The 24,208-nt window shown below is 41.1% G+C and overlaps 1 protein-coding gene across 1 annotated transcript; it reads left to right on the plus strand.

Annotated features, from left to right (window-relative positions):
* Positions 1 to 11,242: 11,242 nt before the first annotated feature.
* LOC101924632 (uncharacterized) lies at positions 11,243 to 23,991 on the plus strand. The gene is made up of 21 exons (XM_055810559.1): positions 11,243 to 11,265; positions 11,517 to 11,569; positions 13,161 to 13,253; positions 14,662 to 14,789; positions 15,464 to 15,607; positions 16,259 to 16,342; positions 16,896 to 17,063; positions 17,132 to 17,228; positions 17,326 to 17,549; positions 18,312 to 18,465; positions 18,540 to 18,748; positions 18,835 to 18,952; positions 19,102 to 19,307; positions 19,755 to 19,872; positions 20,534 to 20,703; positions 21,486 to 21,559; positions 21,635 to 21,762; positions 22,561 to 22,750; positions 23,182 to 23,323; positions 23,563 to 23,659; positions 23,972 to 23,991. Exons 1-21 carry the CDS (start codon positions 11,243 to 11,245, stop codon positions 23,989 to 23,991), a joined length of 2,640 nt encoding a protein of 879 aa, XP_055666534.1.
* Positions 23,992 to 24,208: the final 217 nt, after the last annotated feature.

Genomic DNA, 24,208 nt, shown 5'->3' on the forward strand with positions numbered 1-24,208 from the left:
CAAGTAAAATCATTGGAACATGTGAAGGGACTACTACATCTTCATTACCATCCTGTGTTTACTTAATGTGTTCTGGAAAAAATAGAGCATTTGAAAGCTAAGAACTTTGTTCACATTTTGGAAAGTTTCTGTTCTGAATAATCTATGAAGGCAGACAATTGACATAATTACTATATAAGTTCCAAAGAGGATCAAAACAGAAGCCTTTCAGCTCTAGACATTTTGTATTTTAATAAAATGATGTGAATTTCACCCATTTGCATCCCTTCAAAGGTTAGGTCTTCAGTCTGGGATAACCAGTAAGGACCTTCTTTTGTCCGTGGCAAGTGATTTATTCCATCTATCTTAGACACACACCTGACAACAAGAACTGTTTTTTTGGGGGTGCTCATTTTCATCTGACTGACTACAGGAAAAGCTTAAGCCTAATGGCTTAGGCTAAAAACCTAAAATCAAAGGACTAAGTTTAATGTGAAGTGAATTGCATTCTGTGTGATTAAAGAACAGGGAAATCTCTTTCTGGTTAAGGCAACGGATACTTACATTATGATTTTTTTGTGATTTAGCAGTTATGGAAGAAGGGCTGACCAAAATGGCATCAAAATGACTGCACAACCCACTGCAGGTGAGACACTAACACATTCTCAGTGACACGACCAAGAAGAAACACTGATGTTAGTGAAGGAATGCTTGTTCTGCCCTCAAAAGAATTGACAACCATCTTTGCCACTACATCTATAAATTGGCTAAAAATGTAGAAGTTGAGTGGAGAAAGTGGATGAAATGTCCAATGTCCAATGATCTAACATCCAGCAAAGAATGATGAAGCAGGACACTGGCTGTAGTGGTGGCTAACAGTGCATATGACTGGCTTGGTCTTCACATTGCACGTACTTTTCTTGTGGCAATTCTCTGTCCTTTCTGGAAGTTTTTTGAATGTAAACAAGCTATATTTCATATAGCTTTACTAACAGGGCATATAACATGATACAATTTTGTGTCGCTTAAAAATGGGAGCCATTTCACATCCAGCAGCTGAAATGCATCAAGGAGATATGACTTTTGCTGAATCCATCTGCTCAGAGGTCTGACTAGAAAGACTAGAGAAAGAAGTCATAAAGGTAATTGGTCACAGTATGTCTATGAGCCATCAACAGAACATGACCGTAAAAACCCCAAGACATTTTCAGCAGAGACAGAGAAACTTTCATATTGTTCATTATATATAGTGCTGGTGAAATCTCATCTGTATTCAGATTTTCCATATGACAGAAAAATGTGCTACTAGGATGGATGTTTTGAGGAATGGAGAATCAAGTTTAAGATAGGATGAGAAAGACTAGGATGCTTCATTCCACAGAACGAAGCATAACACTGAGTATGAATTCTCCTTCTGAAAATGAGAAATAAAACCAAGAGGTGAGTGAGAGTAATTTAGGTTTAAGAGCTGTACTGGTACATGAACAAATCAATATAAATTGCTAAAGAACACAATCTGGATAAAAATTAGAACATTTCCAAATGTCAAGGAAATAAAGATCTGGAATGTTCTTTCATTAAAGAGTTTGGGGGGTGGGGGGGTGACAAATTTCATTTGATTTGAAGTGGGTTTTAATCAGCTGATGAAAATGATTGCATAAAGGATTGCCTGCAATAGTGGCGTACTAAGTAGATGGATTTATGGACTCATAAACTTCTGAGATTGTTAAGAATACCACTGCAAGCAAATGTGGAAAACTTCCAAAGTAATGTAGCAGCATTTAACATTTGCATGAAGGAAGCTGTGAATAGTTACCCTGACCTAAAGCCCTTGTAACACTATATCCACTTTCTTACAGTGATTAGAATCAGGTGCTTTAAAAATTGCTTCCTTCAGCAACAAACATCTATTTATATGCCCAGTTTGAATGTGGAGACACTGGATGAACATAGGTGCAAGCAATGTATCTGATGAGACTGGGCTTTCCAAAGCAAAAAGGTGGGCCAATTTTAAATCAGCTACGGAGCCATCTGATTGCTTAATGGAAAGAAACAGGAATCCCACAATGAGCTTAGTTTTAATGGCACTGTGTCACCCCTTTCTATAAATGCAACAAATAATACAGAACTCAGTAAAATATTTATGTGGATGAATTATGAAAGTTCTAACACAGTGTTAAAACATGAACTTTTGGACCCCTACAGCCATATTAAAATTTGTTTAATGATCCCTGTAACACTTGGATTTATCCGGATATCTGAGTTAAAGTAGTTGCAGCAGAATCTGTTATTTTATGAATACTTTCTTGAAGACCAGCCACTGCTCATTGCCTTGCAAGAGAAAAAAATAACACTCATCTCATTAAGGAGCTGAAGACATTCAAAGCACATAGTGCTTTCTCAAAAGAAAATCAACATCAGCATTGCTTCCCAGTCCTGTGCTATAAAGAGACTGCAAAGGAGTTTAAAGCAAACTGCTTTGAAAACATACAGGATTCACTTGCTCGACACAGGAGCTCTAAAAGCAGTCCTGGGACATCTACTGGACTAATATGCAATATTAGCAGCCTGATAGATAATTTAAAAAGCTGCATCATTACTCCTATACTGATGTCAGTGTGCTGCTCTTTAATTTAAAAATAACATTGAAAGAAGATCCCTTCAGTTTATGTAAAATTAAATCATATCTCTAAGTCTAACATTATTTTATTCTCAAGCTATAGTAGTCTTGCTTCAAATATGTATAAAATCTAGAATAGCATATTTATATGTTGTTTAAGCCCAGCTTTTCCCCTTGTTTTTCTCCTGCTCTCCTGATAGGCTTGCTCTTGCTGGGCAGTATCGCAGGCTCAGGCTTACGAATGGACCTGCAAGATCAACACAGCAACATAGCAGTTTTACAAACAGACAAAGATGTGAAGCATCTAAACCCCAATTTTCAGAAGGCTTCTCTAGTAGTTACATGCCATGTTCAAATCACATTTTACAGGTGCCTCACTTGGGCATTCTAACTCAGCCATGTCACCTAAGTTCAAGAGAGGACTGTCACACTCCCTACTGTTCAAGGTTGCCTGATCCTGCCTGTCTCTGCAATAACTGGCAGAAGTAGTCAAAACATCTACTGTTCTGAAAATGCAGTGTTTAAAAATCTGTTATCAGAAGCAGTACACCATCTCTATACACAGTCATGTCCTCCCCATGCCAAAATAATCCAGCTCCTCTCCTTGTGACCAGTTATGCTAGCATTGATTTAAGACAACAGCAAAAATCCATCTTTTTCTTCTAAGGTTAGTGATTTTGGCCAATTCAGTCCACAGAATAGTCCCATGAATAGTCAAAATGATGCTCCTAGGGGGGCAGCACCTTGTAGCATGAAGACAGGCAGGTCTACCAGATGATGGGAGCCAAGCAGGGAAGACGTTAAGGCAATTTTGCCACTGTGAGCAATGCATAGTTAAACTGTAGCCTATTTTGACAGGAGCCCAGTAAGCTAATAAGTGTTTTCACTAAGCTGCACTAAAAGCACTCCTGAACTCTTCAAGAGCCTTTAATTTTACATCTCCCATACAACTTAAATAATGAAATTACAGCCAGAACCTGTTCAGAACTAGATGTGTGACACCAGTCTTGTTCTAACTGGTCTTCGTTTATTTTGAAAGAACAATTCCTATTTCCCTGTGACACAAGCAAGGTCATAATGAAACATTCAATTGTTTGATAAATTGTGAGGGGTTTTAAGAACTAGTTTCTACTGCTTTTTTTTTTTTTTAAATGGAGGCAGAAAGAACTGTTGGCACTTTCAGTAGAAAATACTGAGCTTTCACATGAAACCAGGAAGGGTCAATTTATGAAACTGTATTAGACTCAAGTTCTGAATCTCAGTGAATAATCGTTTTCTGTCAGCAAAGTGAAATTAAGAAACAAAACAATGTGCAAGTCAAGGTCAAATAAAAACAGGGTTCAGAGAGGGTATGTTGTTACACCTGGATGCTGATAACTGTTCTGATTAGTGTTGGGTAAAGAAGACTTCCAGACCCCTCATCCATCCTGGGATCTCAGCATCACCCTGATTCCTTCAACTGTAATTGTAATTACTATAGAGCAATTCCCTTCAGCAAGATGACATCAGTACCTATATTAAAACTTGCCATGACTTACTGCCAAACTACTAAGTGTCCTTGCAACTCTGAAATTATTATTATTGGCATACTGTCATCAGCTGCCATGGTACTTTGTGGAAGCTGTGGTTCAGTTGCTGAATATCTCCTGTTCTTCTCCATGGTCTGGAGTGTCTTGCCATGCAACACCTTCTGGGATGTGGGACAAACTGTTACCCATCAAGGTCAAGACACCATAGTGCATTAAGACAGGGAAGGCTGGCAGGGGAATTTGGCCTAGTGTGGAGAGCAGTGAGATTATAGACTCATAGAATCATTTAGGTTGGAAAAAAACCTTTAAAATCATGGAGTCCAACTGTAAAGACATTTAGTGTATAATCTCCAAATGATACCACAGAACCTCAAGAGATTTCAGCCCAGCATCAAAGCAAGCTGAAGCAAAGCCCTTAGATTCTTCCAGACAGAAATTCTTCTGAATTCTTCTTCTTTCCAGACCAAAGTTCACTTCTTCTGAACTTTCTCTTCTGCTAAATATTTATTTCTGCTCTTTATCTCTATTTGGGAGAAAAACAAATGTCAAATTTATTACAAGGGCATAACGCCTTTTCTTTCTTTTTTTTTGACTGGAATTGATGAATGTTCAATGGCATTCTATGATTCTATGATTCTCTGACATTTATTGTGGAATCAATAGGAGTATATGAAACACAGAAAAGATGTGAACAATATCTCCTTAGGCCACAGACTTCTCTCTTTCCTGTAAAATACTTAATCTAAAGGCCAATTTTTCCTGTAGGTATGCAAAGGCAGTGTAAATCCAGATTGATATTTAAAATAATGCTGCTACAGTAAACCACAAATGATCTTCCATACTTATATGGCCTTTTTGGTACATATATTCTGTAGCGTATGAGCAGTTCACAAACTTTTCCTGTATCTTGCCTAACAGTACTGTGAAACATTATCAACCCTGTCTTATAAATGGAGGATGTAGATAATGATGTCTAATCAGGTTCCCAATCTGAACCAGGTAGAAAATCTGAAACAGACTGCCCCAATCCCAGTACAATGTTCGAATCCAGTGCAATGATGCCTGTTCTGTCTCACTGCTCAAGACGAAGAGGCGAAAAGAATGGGAGTTTGGAAGAGCTAACATGGCTTTTCTGTCTCGTAGTCTTTTCCACAGACTGCTGTGAAGTCAAACTGTAGGTTAAGCTCATTTTGCCTCTCTGACATTATTCGTAGGGTAGTCTCCATAGACAAGAGACTTGACTGGTTCCTTACACAATCCATTGCACAAGGTGGGGATATTCCCAGACCTTACCATATATTTAATGGTCCTACATAAATGTCATTCATCATTTGGCTCCTTATGATTAGAATCTGTTTCTGCAGAAGAAGGAAATCTGGCAGAAAGCCAGAGCTGTTCACTAATCGTCATGAAAAGTGCTGTGAAACCTTTAGCTTAACACTGGACGGCTGCCATTTACGGGGAAGAGACAAGTCATCTGAATTTGAATTTATCTTCTCCCCCACAGGCTATACGGAGCTCTTTCAGCAGGGCAATGCAGATAAGCACTGACACAACTGAATACACTTCCAAATTTCAAAATAAATCAATCAATAAAAAAAAGTTTTTCAGTGTTTACAGTGTGCTGGGAACACAAACAACCTCCTCCTCCTCCAAACTTTGAAAGCCTAATCCAAAGCTCACTGAAATCAGAAAGGATCAGATTGCTGTTTGTTCAAGACTGCAGAATTAAACATTAGAGACTTCCATAAACAAGCATAAAACTGTATTCAAATAAATTACTACAAGTAATTCAAATAAATTATTACAAGTTAGATTCTATAAGGATACTCTGGGAAGATTACTCTTCTATTGCTTCTATATTGCTTCATTTTGACAGCTAATAAGACATGGAATTACTTGAACAGGTGGAACAAATCTGTTTATTTGCTAGTGATCACACACTATTTTTACTTGCTGTCTCTGTTGCTACAGTGTCTGATTAGTACTGGTGCATGGTCTTGCACCAAAGAAAAATTCCTTCCTTCTTACAGCACCAAAGACTTACTAGATAAGTAAATGATATTGCAAGATCCCAAAGGCTTTACATAAATAGAGAAAAGATAGGATTCCAAATCAGTGAAATAGCAAGTATAAATCCAGAGAAGTAGTGGAAGTGACCAAAGAAATCTGTCTGAAGAGAATAATCCTGGCCAGTGAGCATAGGCCTGAGTGTTTCAGGTTCTTCAGCATCACAGGAGACCTGAAACTGAAGATGAACTAAAAATACAAAAGGTTTATACCTGTGTGACCCATCTGCATGACAGGAGCTACTTTACATGTCCATTACTTTAAGGGATATAAATGTGCAATAGCATCTTTAAATACAGACAAAAAGAGAAAATGGAAGGGAAGAGTAAAATGTGTTTGCCTATACTTGAAATAGAACTAGATCACAGATTGTATTTTCAATTTAAGAACAAGTAATTATTTCCTTCTTTATTACAGTTGTCAAGTAACCATATATAACTATGTATAGACAAAGACAGGGTTGTATGGGGGCAGCAATTATCAATGGACATCACTGAATGATAAATAAAGAGCTAGCTCAAAAATGCTATTCATTGCACACAGATGTCTGGACCATGGGCAGATGTCTTAAATTGTCTACACAAAGCACTTTTGTGCTATCATAGTAATTCAAATTGCTTTGCATTTGGTTCCAGACATTTCCACAAATTGCTCTCCACTGCACATAAATTCCTATTCTCAAATTCTAACCAGACTTCAAGGGCCAAACTACTTCCTGGTGGAACTCTCTCACTTAATTTGGCTCAGCTTTATTGATGCAGACAAACCTTGAGATTGGTATGCTCACGTATAGGCGATCTTGTACATAACTCCATAGGTTATGGTTCAAGGGAGGGCATCCACTGCTCTTGTACCACCACACTGAAGGAGGTGATACTCAGAAAGCATGAGCTGGGAGAAGGTGGGGTGGAGGCATGGCTTCATGCAGGCTCTGTGTGCAAAACATGATGTGTTTCACAAGAAAATATGGTCATGATCAACAGTCTTGGAGAGAAGCTCGTTCCAAATGTCCTGCTGTACAGTATTCAGGGAAGAAAGGGCTACCATAGCTTGCTTTATAAAGCTTTAACTTGGGATATTTGTCCTTTTAAATGTGCTGGTCCCAGGTTTAATCTAAATTGTCAGCTGAAAATCATTATACCTACTGTCCCTAAATACGGAGAAGCCCAAAGAAAACCAGGTTTACTGACTCTCTAGGGTTCTTAGCTCTACTGTACTCTGCTAGCAGGACTCTGCCTAACTGAAAATCAAGTCAGCGATGATTTAAGAAATCATTCATACCCCCAGAGGAAGTATATCTTGCAGCAGAGGCAGCCCAGCGTAAGTTGCTGAGTTTTAGTTAATGGCCTTGTTCTGTCTAATGTGTCTGCTCTTGCAGGTATGACTTACAAATGAACTGTTTCCCTCTGCCGCCCCCCCCCCCCCCCTTTTTTTTTTACATGGAAACAAAGACAGACAGATAGATTAGTTGGTTAAATATCTATTATTCTGCATTGCAACCCTATGAAGAAAATGAGTAATACATTTCCTCGTGGACATTTTACAAGGGCCACTTTATACATGTGAGACTGCAAATTCTCTCTTGGTTTTATTACTCCTATTAGCATAGAATTACGTATTAGCTAATCCTAGAGGAACTATGATTTGACTTTAACTCATCATGCATTTTTGCATGCAGTCAAAATAGCTTTCAAGGTATGCTTAACAGATAGCCATACTAGATTGTACGTACCTCCTTTTTCCTTCATCCAAGAGTCATGGCACTACATGACCTGACCCTACTGCCCAGTTGCTAGTTGCCGTGGGAGAATTACCAGTTACCAGCTGAAAGGCTGCTAATATTAAAATACGGTGATACCAGCACATGGTTTCACACAGTTATTAGCCATGAAAGTGTGCATAATACTACATCATTTCTTCCTCTTCTTGCCCTGATACTGACTGAAAGGCCAAAAGGAAAATTTTGTCTGTAATCTTGGACATTTTGGCCATACAGTTTGAGTAAAGCCTTTTAGATGTCAGTATTCTTTAGAAATTCAAATTGTAAGAGACAAGACTTCTTCTTGCTTTTCAGTTGACAGGTCATAATTTAGGTCTGATGGGATATAAATGATCTCAGATTTATTTGTGTTACTGTATTACCCAAAATCATAATTATGGTCCAAGGCAACACGTGACACTTGCTAAAAATTAAAAAAAAAAAAAAACAACCAAAAAAACCCCACAAACAAACCACAACAATCCAGAAACATAAAAGTGTCTAGGAATTCATCTACAGTTGATTGGTAAAAAAAAACAAAAAGAAGGAACTAGACAAACAGTGCCTGTTTGAGTAAACTAGATGGGTAATGCTTTCAGTACCACTGTGATAAGGCTGAGTTGTAGCAGGACTACTGCAGTTCTCCTCCTATTTCAGTATATGGTTGCTAGTTCACTATTCACTGCAAGAAGTGAGTAAGACATCTCAGGATGCCATTGTGCCCCATGACCTGAGCCTGCATGTGAGTATTGGCAGGTTGAAGGATTAATGGAAACACGGCTTGAATTTGTTTGGGGTGAAAAAGCACGAGCAACCCTGACACCATATAATTGGTGTGATGGGCTTGTCAAGAGTGCAGATCTGCTCTAAATGTCAAATGCAGCTGATGCAAGCTAGAGGAAATCTCAGGCACTTCTTTGGTGGCACCTAAAATCAGGTTCTGGAAAAGTGTAATAACCTGTTTGGAATATTGAAAAAACGCACTGCACAGTGAAATAAAGCCATAATTCAAATGGTTTCCACTCCAACAGCAATAAACACGGATGTGCTATCCAATATTTAAACCCTTACTGCCTGATCATTGTTTTATTTATTATTATAATCTATTATTTAGATAGTATCCTTGGTGGATAGCGCTTCTCAGGAGAACTCCCCTTAAAGTTAAAAATTTATCGTATAGGGAATTTCAGAAAGAAACAACAGCAACACAAACCAGTTGGGGGTAACACTTGTTTCTGGGGTAAAATCCAACATCTTGGAACGTTGCAAACTTGGCCTTTACATTCAGTTAGGTTTTTTATACCCTTGAAGGCGTAGGAATGGTGCAGTAAGCTTAGCCACGGTAAGCAGCATAAATACATACGTCCGTCTAAAACGAGCCTGTGTAATCTGTGTTGGGTTTAAGGACAAACTCTGGGTACATAAACGCGACCGCAGCAGGCGCGCGGCGCCGGGGGGAGGGAGCGGGCTGAGCCGGCCGGAGCAGAGTCTCGGGCTCCCTCTCGAGGACATCGGTGTTAATGACAAATCAATCAGCCAGCCCTACGGCGCGGGCAGCCTGCACGTGTGCAAAGGAGCAAACCCCAAATGTCACAGGCATAAGTCTAGGACAAAAGAATCCCCAACATAAGGTTAGTCTAGATATGGAATATATATAGAGAGAGAGGGTTGCAGGCAATTCTGACTACTGATTAGGAAACACTGCCAAGCTTGCCTCTTGGCAAAGGCATTTCAAACAGATGAATGACATGGGCTAACATGCACAAGGTTATTTGTTTATTAAATTATTACATTTATATTAATTTAATAATTATATTAAATATAAATATAAATTATTACTGATTACTTATATATAAATATATGCTGACATAAGTTTTTCCTATGTCCAATGGAGCCAGCGCCAGCTGGCTCTAAGAAAGACCCACCGCTGGCCCAGGCTGAGCCCCATCAGTGACAGTGGTGGTGCCTCTGGGATAAACCTATTTAAGAAAGGGGGAAAAAAACCCTCCAAACTGCAGCTGGAGAAGATAGGAGTGAGAATATCTGAGAGAATCAACTCTGCAGACCCCAAGGCAGTGGAGAAGGGGCTCCAGGCACTAGAGCAGAGAACAGAGCTGCCCACGGTGAAGCCCATGGTGAGGCAGGTTGTCGTCCCCCCCCCCCCCCCCCCCGGAGCCCCCGGGGGGCAGCTCCCCCCCCCCGCAGCCCGGCAGGGCCCCACGCCGGGGCAGGGGGTGCCCGAGGGAGGCTGTGACCCGCGGGCAGCCCGCGCTGGAGCAGCTCCGGGCAGGGCCCGTGGCCCCGCGGGGAGAGGAGCCCGGGCCGGGGCCGGGCTGCGGGCAGGGCCGGTGCCCCCGCGGGGACCCGCGCCGGGGCCGGCCGGGCCTGAGGGGCTGCGCCCCGCGGGGGGACCCCCGGCGGGGCCGGGCGTGGGGAACTGCAGCCCGGCAGGGCCCCAGGCTGGGGCAGCCCGTGGAGGGCCCCCTGCCCTGGCAGGGCCCCGCGCTGGGGCAGGGCAGGGTGTGAGGAGCCTCCCCCGGAGGGGCAGGAGCGGCAGGGACAGCGCGGGAGGGACTGACCCAGCCCCGGGCCCGCCCCCTGTGCTGCTGGGGACAGGAGTGGGGGGGAGGCGGGGAAAGTCAGGAGTGAAGTCTAGCCCAGGAAGAAGGGAGGAGTGGCTGAAAGGTGATTTAAGGTTTAGGTTTCATTTCTCATTATCCTACTCTGATTTAATTGGTAATAAATTAAATTATTTTTCCCCAAGTCGAGTCTGTTTGCCCATGACAGTAATTGCAGAGTGATCTCTCCCTGCCCTTATCCCAACCCCCGACCTTTCTTTCCCTTGTCCAGCTGAGAACAGGGACAGAGCTGCTTGGCCATGGTCATACCACCACACGGGGTAAAGAAGTGTAACTCCAAACCAACAAATTGCCACATGCTTTACCAGCACAGCACCAGCTGTTCTACTGTCCCCTGACAACCCAATAGTTAGGAGCTGGCAACTATCAAAATGGAGGAACCTAGAGGCCTCAGTAGGAGCAGATTTAATCAGTAAAGCAAATGAACAGGTGACATGAATTATAAGTTCATAGTTAGGAGGGTAAACAGCTGAAAATGAGTTTCATCAGTATAAAGGTGGCAGTCTTTCTATTTATCCCAAGACTCTGAGAAGTCAGAAAGGTTTTGCTTCTGTGTAAGGCTGATGAAGGAGTTTTTTGTTTCTGTGTGACTATAAATGAGAGAAAAAAAAACCAACCCACACTCACAGGCTGAGCTAAATGTGCAATGGAGCTGAGTCTAGTACAGAGGTGAGAGTTTCATGGCTGCTAAATATAAATGGTCTTACCTAAGGTTTATATATTTAAATTTTTCTGGCTTACCTTCCCTGCTTTTCTAGTAGTGACTAAGGAAATCTCATTTTGTAACTTCTGGGTGTGGATCTGTAGCTCTAAACTGAAGACTAGTCTAATACCAAGGCCAGAACTTTCTGAGCACAGAAGTTTATTAGCAAGCTGTTATCACAGTTGAAGATGCTGCTAATCCCTGTTTTCTCTTACAGGTTGTTGCTAACAGGGATATTAATCTCTGAAATATGGACCTGGGAGAGACCAGGTAATGCTTCTGTAAACTGCTTTCAACATAACAGTTTCTAAGCTCTTTTCATAGGTGTTATGTGTGCTTGTGTGTGCGTTTCAGAGGAGTACGAAGCTGTTGTGGCAGCTGTTACTTGCACATTTTTCTGAGAAGCTCCAAGCATGCAGGTGTCTGTTGATAACTGCTTGTGGTCACTTTTTAGGTTTATGTACCATTATATTAAGCAAACCTTTCTACCTTGCCTCATTCTGGTAACAAGCACAGATGATTTAAGAAGGACTTAATTGTTGTTCTTGTTTTCTTTAACATAGTTATTGACAATACAATTACGTAAGGTTTTTAAATAATATAAAGATATCAGTACTTTGCCTGAAAAGAAACAGTTTTCATAACCAAAACTCTTGTCTACTTCAACTTTGTCCTTACAAAACAGAGGTGGTCCTAGATCAGCAGATACAGAGATCTGGTTCTAAGACTATCTGACCTACCTGCTGCAGGTGCTATATAAACATGATAGCATTTACCAAAGGTCAAAGTAAAAAGATACTTGAGGAGGTTTAATCCAGCTTGGAGCAATTGTATAGCTTCTGTACTGAATCAGATTGGTAGCTTAGACTATGGGCAGAATAAGGTCATGTTTGCCAGCACCTGTGAGCTGTGCCCTAGTATGAACATCTTTGATGTGGGAGTTGAACTTAAGGGTTCAGTGCTGAAATCTCTAGGAAAGATGATCCTCCAAGCCCTTGGAATACATCATTATTATAAAAGGTCTAGTTGGTATTGGCTTACTTATGCTATGAAAACTTCTCTTTGAAACAACAAATCCCCATTTATTTGAAATGCATGTCAAACGAAAAGTCTTCTCTGGTCTCTACTCCTACATCTAGAACAGTTTATTCTGTTCAGCAGTTTGGAGGTTTGGCAGCCACAGCCTGGTTTATGCTGTGATGATAGCTTGGGACTTGAGCTTCTCAAGCCATTATCTTTGCTCCTGCGTGGTCATTTCCTACCATAAGCCACTGCCTTCTGGTATTTGGGCAAGTGAATAGGGTAGGCTGATGGGTAGCTGATGTGCCTGCTCCCACCCAGGTTTGGATTGTGGCTTCTTTTGAGAATAAGTGTGTATGGGTGCGTTTGTTCTTTTTGAAGTTTGTGGACTTTTGTTGGTTAGGTGTTTGGTGTGGGGTTGGTGTTTGTTTTGTTTTTGTTTGGGGGGGGGGGGGAGGGGAGTGGGGCATGGTTTAAGGGTGGGTTTTTTCCTTAGGAGGGTGAGACTTCCTTGTTCTGTTTTATTCCATCAAACTTGTTCAGATTGGGGCAGCCAATTTACTGCACTTTTTTTGACCCTGTTCCAAAATCCTGTTTCCATGATTGGCTGTTGCAGGTAGCATTGCCAGCTGATCACCCAAGTATGCTAATATCAGGTCTGGCTTTTCTCCTGGAAATATCGCTGTTTTTTAAAATAAAACCCTCTAACACCTCCTGACCAGAGATGTTGGAATACAACTATCACAACACTGACTTTATAAAGCAATCTGGCAAGTAACAGATTTGTTTGTGTGTTACCTTTAATCCTCCTCTTACTAGCTTTTCAATACATTCAACACAGGACCCATGAGTTCAGAGTGCCTGGGGAACCTTTTGCGTATAACACTGAGCACAGAATACTTTGAGGACAAATACTTATCTTTTTCTGTTGTTGGTAAGTTGGTATAGAAGAACTTGGAGAGGGAATTACACATGGTGAAATGTTTAAAATTCTCTGAGGTCTTCCTATGCTTGAATTCCCTGCACTGTTCTAAGATTATAGAGCTTAGTAGGTTGGACCTTGTTGTTAATAAAGCCAAATGCTACCTTTATTTCTGTATAAAGTATCCTGCAGACAAGTTATGTGATAACTCGGTGATATCAAGTCTAATCATGGCTACCTTAGGACTCAAATGGAAATGCAGCTGGTAATTTCTAGGCATGTTAATGCTGGTAGATTTGCCTCCTGGTAAAAATGCTTTCCGGTAACAGCACATACTATTCTGAAAATTCACTACCTGAAGCTGGCACTACACTACTGATTTTGCACTAGTGGCTTTCCACCCTCTTTGCTTACAACTAAGGGATTTGATGGAGGCTTATAAATTCTTAATGAATCTTAAGGGAAAACTAGCTGGGCCTTCTGGTTATGGGCTGGTAGTCAACAAGAGGTGCATTTGAGAGGTGCCCTGGAAGGGCAGAGTGAGAACTTCTGGGCTATAAACATTATCAGGTGTAAAATCATATGCATAAAATGTAAACTCGGGCTTGAACCTGCTCTCCATGCTAATTAGCTGTTGAACTATAGTCCATGCTATCCATAACATTCTAGGAAGGCAATGTTAAACTTGTGAAAAAATTAATATATGTTCTTTGGTCAGGTGTTTTCATCCCTACACAAAGAAAGGCACTCTGCAACTCGGATATGTACAGCTTGAACGTATAGAGCAATTTTTTTTTTTTGGGGGGGGGTGAGCCAAACTAAAGCCCAAAACACAAACAAAATAGCCCAAAACCACAAAGACCTTTTTGTAGCCTAAAAAAAATATCCAAGCTAAGCTTTATTGTCTTTGTCATCCTGGTAAGACCCTTAAAGAGACTTCATTGGTTGGGCAGGCACCAAAGAGAAATATGGGCCTGTGACAGCCACAGATCAGACTCCTGGTATTGCTAGGTTATCATCATCTGTCAGTCCTGATGACTTTGACACTGACTTAACTTCTGTGCTTACTGGGGGTTTTGCCCCTTTAGGATTTAATGATTTATTAATATAGAAAAATTAATCTTTTTTAATTTAGAAAGGATTAAATATTTCTATATTGGTAATATTTTTTTTTATCTTCAGTCCTTGAGCTGCTAGTGTCTTCTGTCCCAGTCTGTCTAATTCTACCTTTCTTACTTTCTATAGATATCACAGCTCTTTTTTTGCCACTTTGCAATTTTCTTATGTCTGAGCCCAAGGTATGCAGTTAGGCCCTATTAGGGCAGGGTCAGCTGAACCCTGGGGCAAGGGCAGGTTGCTTGGGAAGTTTGCAGAGCAGGAGGTGAACTCATTAATACAGCTTTTCATTAATTGCCCATAGATCAATCTGGAATAGCCTGGGAGCTAGATGAGGCTGTGGCATCACAGTGTGGCTATACAGTAACTTACAGCAATTGGAGTACCATTGAATTTCGTGCTTCTGCACTAAGCTGCCATTCTCACTTAGAGGTAAGTCTATTATAGGCATTTTTTTATTATGGTGCTGTTGTATACAAGCATTATGTGAAACATTACCAAATTATTGATAGATATTAACTGAGGTGCTGCAGTGTCTTGAACATCTATGTGCAGAAAATTATTTAATTATCCTCAAATGTATCCAGAGGTCTGAGACTATTCTGTCATATTGATATTTGAATGGCCTGCAGATGAACATATGAAGAACTATACCACATGAGCCCTTGAAGGGCAACTGTTTTCTCTTGGGTAAGAATAGGGAATTTTTTCTGGCAGCTGTGTTACACTCTGCTCTAATATTTAGTGTTTGAGACTTGTTAGGGTAAAAACTCACAAGCTTTGGCTGCTTGTGTTGCTTGCTTACTGCTACTATGTTATAAAACATAAGATTAGCTATATTGTAAAAAGCATTTTTTTGTCCAGTTCTGGGGGTATGTAAAAGGTTGAAGCTGCTCCCCAGAATTTATGTTGCTATGTAGCTATATACCTAGATGCATATAGCCTACGTAGTCAATCAAGCAGAAAGCAGTAATGCTTCAGTATGGGTTTATTCTGTGCAGAGCTTAGTGGGTGGATGCTGTAATTTACTTTTAGGTCACAAGGACAGGTGGTGCCTAACTAGGGAAAATTAGCCTAACAGGCAAGTGTTCACTGTGTCCATGCAGAAAGATGTGTTCACAATAACTATACAAATCAAAGCATCTCCTACTCCTGATATGAAAAATGCTACAACTCATCTGAAAAGTGCAAGTTGCTATTATGGTCCATGGAGTCAGAGAGAGCTAGTATGTGAAAGTAACTACATGGAGGTAAGTACTGGAAGTACTTATGGGAACGTACTTAAAGTACAGTAAGGAGGTGAGTACTGGAAGATGCTCTTTCTGAAGCTGATTAGATGCTAGGAATGTGTATTGGAAACAGTTTGAATGCCCTGCCATGAGCAATCCATCTTGAGTTTAGTGATGCATTTGTATTATGCTTTGAAAGTCTACTTGCAAGCATTAATAGCCAATAAAGTTGTGAAATGGTATTCAAAAGGTTAAGCTAATGGATTGAACTCACTGAATGCTGCCTCAACAAATCCTATGTGAGATAAAAGAAATGAATACTTTCCAAAGGAACTTTCCCTACTGAATTTTCTGGGGAGAAATGGGGGGGGGGGGGGGGAGGGGCAGGGGCAGGAGGAGAGGGAGAGGGTGGGAAGGATTCCTCTTGAGAGTCAAGAACAAATTCCTGGCCTTAACTGGAAGTAGAAATGGGAAGATAGACAGAAACTGAAATCAAGTGGACAATAGATAATACACGATGCATGATGGCATCTTATGCCATAATTTTTCACTTGGCAGAAGGAAACCTCCCTCTAAGAAATGCTAGTTTCTTTTGAAAAAGACTTATAGGGTGTTGAAGACAAGGAAACAAGTGCTATCAGCAAACCCCTTACACAGGCTTTTTTCTTTCAGGTTTCTGTCAGGAAGGAGGTTCCACAGACTGTAAAAGACTTCACTCAAGATGAACCTGAGGACTGGACTCATGCCTTTCCAGAGGTAAAACTACAAGTTTTTTCTTCCTAGTAAAAATCTAGTGCTATTTCTGGCACAACCATCCTTCTAGTCTATGTCAACACAGTACAAAATGTCCTTTCCAAATGCACTTAAGCCGGAAGAGCAGAACTTCTGTACCAAGTGGGTTTAGTACATGGATTTTATACATTAGAAATCCAGGCAGCTGTAGGCCATGTATCCAAGAAAGAAATGGAAACTGATTTCTCAAAGAGCCTAGGAATCAAGTATTCCCCAGGCAAGAGACTGTGCAACAAAAACTGCCTGTAAGACCCCACGGTCCAGAAGTGAACTGTGGATAGGCTTTTCTTCTTGGACCCTGCATTTGCAATGCAGCAATGCAGTTGGTCTCTGATGCTCTTCATATGGGAAAGCTTTCTGTATGTGTGAGGGGGGAAAGCTGGAGGGGCATCTCACTAGCAGTATTTAGAAAAAGGCAACAAAACTGCTGGGCTGTTCAGTAAAATACATTGTTGAATAGAGTTAATCTGTTACTTTGAACAACATGTTTAAACTGTTGATAAACTTCTCTGGGTAGGCAAAAGCAGGAGAAGCTTCAATATGGCAAATAGTATTCCATCAGCCAGAAGAAAAAAAGGCTCTGCTTGTAAGTGATGCTTGGAGTGCAGGTTATGGACTCAACACCACAGACACCAGGATTCTGCTGCGAATACCATACACTGCTGTGCAAGTTCAGCTGGTAGAGGTTGGTACTCTTATTCCACCCTATCAAGGTACCAGGCTGTGTGAGTCTAACAAGATTTCTTCCTACAGGCTCAGGGAATTACCTTTTCTGCAGTGAGATCAAGTATGTTTTACAAACAGCGATGGATGATTCTGATGGTGGATACTGCTGTGGCATGTCCTGTAGGTGAGAAATGCAGTACCTTGCTCCAATGCTTTCAATGTACAGAGACTGACTTGCAACTAGAGTAATGAGCTGACAGCTCTCATATCTTGTCCCTAAGATGGTGTGGACTACACTAACAAAACGATAATCTGGACTGTTCCAAAATATGTTCAACCACTCTCTGCTGGAGCAACTAGCTTTAAAGATGTGCTTGTTGAAGCTGGTGTGAATCTACACAAACTCTCTGCCAAAGAAATGGATTCCAGGAAATATGTGTTGTTGAATGACTTAAATGAAATTACAATGAAGATACCAATAGGTGCAGAAGGTGGCTATTACAAGGTTAGTGACTCATGTTAGGTGCCAAGCAACAGACTTTGTGGGGGTTTTTATTTTTTTGGTTTTTTTTTTCTGGGGAGGAATAATTCTTCATCCTGTTCCCTTCAAGTGAAGGGTGGGAGTGAGGGGGAGGAAAGGTGTATATTAAAAATTTCAAAAGCCCTGACCAAAGACAGCTCTTGTAAGCACCACTGTGTGAATAATTTCTTTTATCACAAGCACAAATGGACAGAATCCTACACAGAACTATTCCTCAGGTTAACACAGAGCTTTTGCATTTTAGTCCTGATGTCATAGTCCTTGGAGACAGTCCTAACTGCACTGTAAAGCATAAATGGGTTCTAGTGTATTTTACACAGACCACTTAAGAGAATGGTAATGACCCATTTGTCTACCAGACTGTATGATATTGGGAGAGGCTGAGGCTATACATCTAAATCTAGTTTCTAGGAGTGAAATGAATCTTGTACAAATGTAACAACTGAACTCCAAAGAAAGTGGCAGGAGGAGCCCTTTCACTGCTGAAACAGTCCCCTCCTGCTTTGGAACATGGGAGTGGGGGACAATTTTCCAAAGGAGGTTTTCTGAGTAATCTGATATAATCTAAACTCATAGGGATACAGCAAGTGCCTCTTAGGAGTTCATAATTCCTGAGCAGAGAAGGACGGTTGTCTGGAGCTGTAGTTCTAGCTGACCTCAAGATGTTACAACACAACTTTAATGTAAAACCATATTATACTAAAGGGTGTTGATTTGAAATTTTAGACTTCTGTGAGCAGCGGACAGCATGGGGCAAAATACGTCATCAACCTGTTTTTGGAACATCAGTGGGAAGATAACAAATGGGGACTAACCAAACATACTATCATCAAGGAAATAGAAACACCATTTGAACAAGTAGAACTTGCTATAGCCACCAGTAAGTAACTGAATGTTTAATTTACTGAAGGTTTTGGTACTGCTAATAGATAATGTTACTGTGTTCCTTTTCAGACTCAAATCTGAGTGTGAGGCTAATAAATGTGACAGTGGGAACATTCCTCCCAGATGTGGAGCTTGTCAACTTAACCATTGAGGGGGCAACTGTTGCTGTACCTGAAGCTGTTCAGCATGGATACCTAACACATGAGATCAAATATGCAAATGGAAGCAAAGCCTATGTAATTCAAGTCCAATTTGATGCGCCAAGCATTAAGAAAGAGGTGTGTACTATGACACAGCAGCATACCATGGTATAAAAATGATTATATCATTTAGTGATTTTAATTTCTAAATATGATTTTCCTAGTACATGAAAGCTGACATGAGAGCATACAACATGAATGTCACACTTGAATTTGTAACCCATCCAACAAGTGAGACCTTCGCTGTCCCAGTCAAAACAGTGTCAGCTGTTAAAGATGCAGGTAAACTAGTAGAATATGGGCAAAACTGTACCAGCTTGGCTGTGAACTCGTCTGTTAACTGGGCTGATTTCAGTCAGGGATACTGTCAAACTCTGGGATTAAACTCTGATGGCAGCTAGCGTGCTGGCTGACTCTTGACTGTATTACAGTATTGCCTAGTGCAAGAGGCTTTTGTGATGGGAGGAACCTTCACCTCATTATCACTCATGGGAATGTGGACCAAAACTGGCTACCCTTCATCTCTGACTGGCACCTGACCCCAGAGACTGTGCAGAAGTACAACTACAGCTTGAGGGACAATGGCACTCACTTGGCAATCTCTGTCCCTTTCCTTTCTTCCCATGTGAACTATGAGGTAAGGATGCCAGCATGTAGCAATTGAAAAGCATGCTCTAGCTGTGAAATGGCAACATGATACATGATGTCATTGAAGGTGAAATGAAACTTCCCTTTGAGATAGGCTTCAAAGGATTAATGGAGGACTGTTTTCTGCCCTTGGAAGAACACTTCAATTTCCCTTGGTTAATGTTGGCAGAAATAGGAAAAAAAAAAATCTTTCTGCGAGCACTTTAAGGATGAGCTGTCTTTTAATGGCACCTGTATGTGCAATGGAGTTTGTATTGCAAAACGACTGGAAAAGTTCATTGTGTGAGCTTTGAAATTAAAAAAAATCTCCTGTGGATTTGACTTTGATCAAGCACTATTACCTTTGGCTTGTATAACCTGCCCTCTTTGTTTTTGAATACTTTAGTTGAACGGTATGTCTTTATTCTCTTGTTTAACCTGTGATTGTCATCTCTAGGATTTTCATACCTCTGGAATAAAGACTTCACTCCACTTAACCTTGAAGGATGGCATCACCTTGGCTAATAGGAAGCACTTCTCATTTTCCTGCAGATTTTCACCTTCAGAGCTAATACGTAATGTGTTGGGGATTAGCTGTTAATGCAATGAGTTGCATAATTAAGTCACACAAGCCCAGGCAATCTGAAATGTTTCTAGAGTTTATACTTGTGTGATACTCTGTTTGCCTGTCAGATTTCATACAAAGTAATATACTAGAAGGCAAGTCCAATTACAGATTGGAGTGGCTATCCTGTCTAGTACTGGAGGGGGGGAAGGAGGTGGAAAACTAGATCCCCTCACACCTCCAAAATCATGAAGCTTTTTTAAAAGGGTTTTTGTAGCTGTTTTTGACATTAAATGGTTTGGTGGTGTTTGGGGTTTTTTTTTGGTGGGGTATGGGGAGCATTGGCATGTAAATTAGCTATTCTAAAGCTACTCATCAATATTGAATGTACTGGATATCTTGGCTAGGAAAATCCTTTTGGGAGAGGGTGAGAATTCCTAGGAAAAGAGAAAGGTAAGGGAAATCACCAGCTTCATCCATGTAGTGCACACTTTACTGGCAGTTGGCCTGAAGAAAATCAGGTGTTAGTACTGAAAAGAGTCTTGCTCAAAGCTTAGCCCTTGTGAGCTGCCAAAGAAATTGCCAGCTAATCTATGCAGAGCCTCTTTGTTGTGCTAGGCTCCAAAATAAAGGAGTTTGTGTCCTGACTTGCATGAAAATGTGTTTTTCAGAGTGCCTGCCCAATGGTACTGTGGTTATTACCGCAGTAAAAGTGGCAGGAGTTGCAGACCTGGACACTAGCCTGCTTGTCTTGAGGGACAGACGGTGCAAACCCAGCCTAGTGACAGAGAAGACTGCAACCTTCAAGTTCAATGTGAACACTTGTGGAACAAGTAGAAAGGTAAGGGCTTAGTCACAAGAAAAAAAAGTTTACTCTGTGTTGGGGCAGAGTTATTACTAGAACTGGCAGAGGCTCAGAGTTGAGCAGAAGTTGCAAGAAGGTCACAGATGACTTTTTGTTAAGTAATAAATCCACACTCTTTTTATGAAGATACTAAATTCAGTTGGGCCGAAGTTCTTGTTTGGTAAAAATGGTTTTCAAGGTCAGAAGTGCTTTCTGAAACTAGCCTTCAGTTTAACACCTCTGAATTGCATAGTAATGGAATCAAATGTGAGTTTATGCTGTTGAGATATACTCATATGCCTTGCAGAAGCTGATTAGTGTTGCTAATGACTACTTGGCCCAAGACCAGAGTGGGTCCTGTGTTTACACAATACATAAGCTGCAGGGACAAAACAGTAAAGGATCAGGTCATGCTCAAATTCAGGTTATCACGAATGCAGCTTGCTTCTGCAAGTGTTTCATCTCATGCTATACATTGATCTTGTCAACAGAAACAACTGATCTCTATCTCTGGCCCAGTGTTCTCCCTTTTTGGGGTGTTATGTCATCTTGTCATATTCAAGGTGGTGTTAGCTAATAAACTGTTTCTTCTTGACTATGGTGTAGTTGCCAGCTTTAGTTCAGCAAGCGCAGAGCTGTTGGCCAGTAATTTCTGGCCATTCCTGAGCACACTTTGCTCATTGCAATCTACCAGTCAAGTGAAGAGATGTGGATATTGTGTCAAAATCAAAGTAAACTCTAATGTAACAGTCTTGTTTGTAATTATGTGTATCTTTCAGTTCAATAGCACAACCATGACATATGAAAACGATGTCCTCTATTTCAGACCTGACAATGGTACACCAGTATACCGGTAAGTGTCATGCCCTAGAAGGCTGTCCAAGGTATTTTGGTTCTGAAAAATCTAATGCTAAACCTTTTCCCTCAGACTGAAATTTGTATGCTGGTATGCAATCAAGCAGACTGTTGATGTCCAATACGAATCTAAGAAGAACCCACCACCCAGTATTAAGCCAGGGTTTGGCTCTCTTGCTCTTTCAATGAAGCTTTTCAAAGGTAACACTTATGATTAGACTCCATAGAACTACTGAACAGTTGAGGCTGGAAGGCACATCTGAAGGTGATCTTGTCTATGCCTTGTGCTCAGGCAGGGCCACCTAGAATAGGTTGTGTCCAGATGACTTTTGTAAATCTCCAGGGATGAAGTGGAAACCTCTTCAAGGCTTCTAACAGAGGTTTTGTGTTCCAGAACCCAACATAAATGGTCAACTATCTGTAGTGGATCGGACTTAGCATCACTGACACATGTTTTCTTGCTTGGTCTGGGCATGCTAAATGTTTTGTGTAGTGGATGTAATGTCAGCTTCTCTCTGTCAACTCCCTAATTGTTGCTAAGCAGAGTTAGTACTGACTGAAATAACTGTAACCTGTGTCAGAAGGAAGCTACGTGCCATACTGCTGTAAAATCTTAACTGAGCTAGCAGAAAGGGTTAACTGAAGCCTGGACCAAATACCCACTCTGACTGGAGCGGCCTGATGAAGTTTTTTACTTCCCATCCCCCTGGTATTTCTTATAGAGACAGTTTTTGAATGAGTATCTTAGTCCAATGTTTTTTTTTCAGGAGCATCTCACTTATGGATCCTCAGAGCCAAGGAATACAGTTCAGATCTTTGCTTTCCTTGCCAGTTCTTACTTTCCTGCCATCCTATCAACATTTGTTGTCATTCATACACTCCCTCAGGTTTTAGTATAACTGTGCCAGAGTAATTGGTGGTGGAAAGATGAGTGAAGCCGAAAGTTTGTGAATACTTACTCTGTAAAAAGGGAACTTTAACATCAATACTCTCTTCTAGAGAAATCCTATTCAGAGCCCTACCAGGAATCGGAATATCCTGTGGTAAAATACCTGAGGGAGGCACTGTATTTTGAAGTTGAACTGCTCCAGCCTAAAGATGTAAGACTGGAACTAAACCTGAACAACTGCTGGGCTGCGAACTCCCAAAGCCAGGACAGCCTTCCACAATGGCCCATCCTTGTAAATGGGTAAGGAGGACTTCCTGCCTGTATTTGGTAACTGCCCAGCACAAGGCCCCTTACCTTAGCTGGGAGAAAAGGGGAAGAGGACAGAAGTTGGCTTGGATGCACTGTTCTGTCCTGGTGGGCACTTGCTGCTAGGCTGTGGAGTTCATGTCAGTGTCAGCACAGTGGCTATGCCTTCTGGTGGCAGCAGATCATGGGGCTGGCCAGCAATGCTTCTAGCTAACAGCTTCCAGCTGGAAAGAAAGAACAAGAAGCAACCCTGACTGTGGCCAAATGCACACCTCATCACTGGGGGAGGCTCTAGCCACACCCTTACGGTCCAAGGAAAACTGAGAAAAGCTCCTCTGTATTTCATTTTCTTGCTTTGTTTAAAGATCTAGTTAAAGTGATGAAGGTTTAGATTAAATATATTTTTTTTTCACTTTCCCCAAAAGATGCGAAAACAGTGAAGATTCCTACAGAACTGTCTTCCATGAAGTTAATTATAGCCTCAGAGGTAAACTTCCTCAGCACCTAAAGAGATTTGAAGTGAGGATGTTCACCTTTGTACAAGGCACAACTCTGTTACAAGAGCAGGTGAGATGTCTCCATGGTCTGCCACATGCTTGAGCCTGGAGCACAGCATGCAGCAAACACTGTGTAAAGTTTCAGCTGGCCAGGTGCTGCCTGGGGTAACTAGCCACCCCCTTGAAGGCATAACACTGTAAGACTAGCCACTTAGCAGTGTTCAGGTCACCTCCATTGGGGTCAGTACACATATCATGTTTGCCAAATAAGACTTCTCTACACATAATATGAATATTCTTGTCTTGTAGCTGTATTTCCACTGCAGTGTGGTGATCTGCAGCACTACACAACAGCCTTCAGGCTTTCTTTGTCCAAAGAGATGCAATCCTGGGAAACACAGACTTGGTAAGAAAACAGGCACTTCTCAATTCACTCCTGAATCTTTGCTCAGCAATTATAGCATGTGCTGTCATGAGCTGTGGCAGATAACAGATTCCTAGTCCTAGCATGTGCTGTAAAGAAAACTAAAAGCTGAAATGTCTCACCAGATCATAGTGTGGAACCAGTTCAGCGTGGGCAAGCATCATCTGGAGCAGTGCTTGTTAGGAAGGAAAACAACTAGCAGAGGTTGGTGTCAATCTTAAATTACGCTACTGGAATACCAAGTATGCTGCTGTTGTAACATAACACTTCTGTATGACTCTCTTCTCCTTGTAGGTGAATATGCTGACTTTTGACAGAGACTAAACAGAAACTATTTAGTTTCACGAAGCTGCAGTGAGGTGGCCTAAGCAAGCACAGCCTACCTAGACTTACAAGACATCTTGAAAGTATCTACTGGGAAAATATATTGACAGCCTCTACTGAGGAAAAGGGTCAGCTAACCAGTATGGATGTATCTTTGTCTTTAACATAAATTAGTGTGTTGCTGTCTTATATTTCTCTACAGTGTTA

Source organism: Falco peregrinus, chromosome 7 (genome assembly GCF_023634155.1).
Source record: "Falco peregrinus isolate bFalPer1 chromosome 7, bFalPer1.pri, whole genome shotgun sequence".
NCBI classification, from domain to species: Eukaryota; Metazoa; Chordata; class Aves; order Falconiformes; family Falconidae; genus Falco; species Falco peregrinus.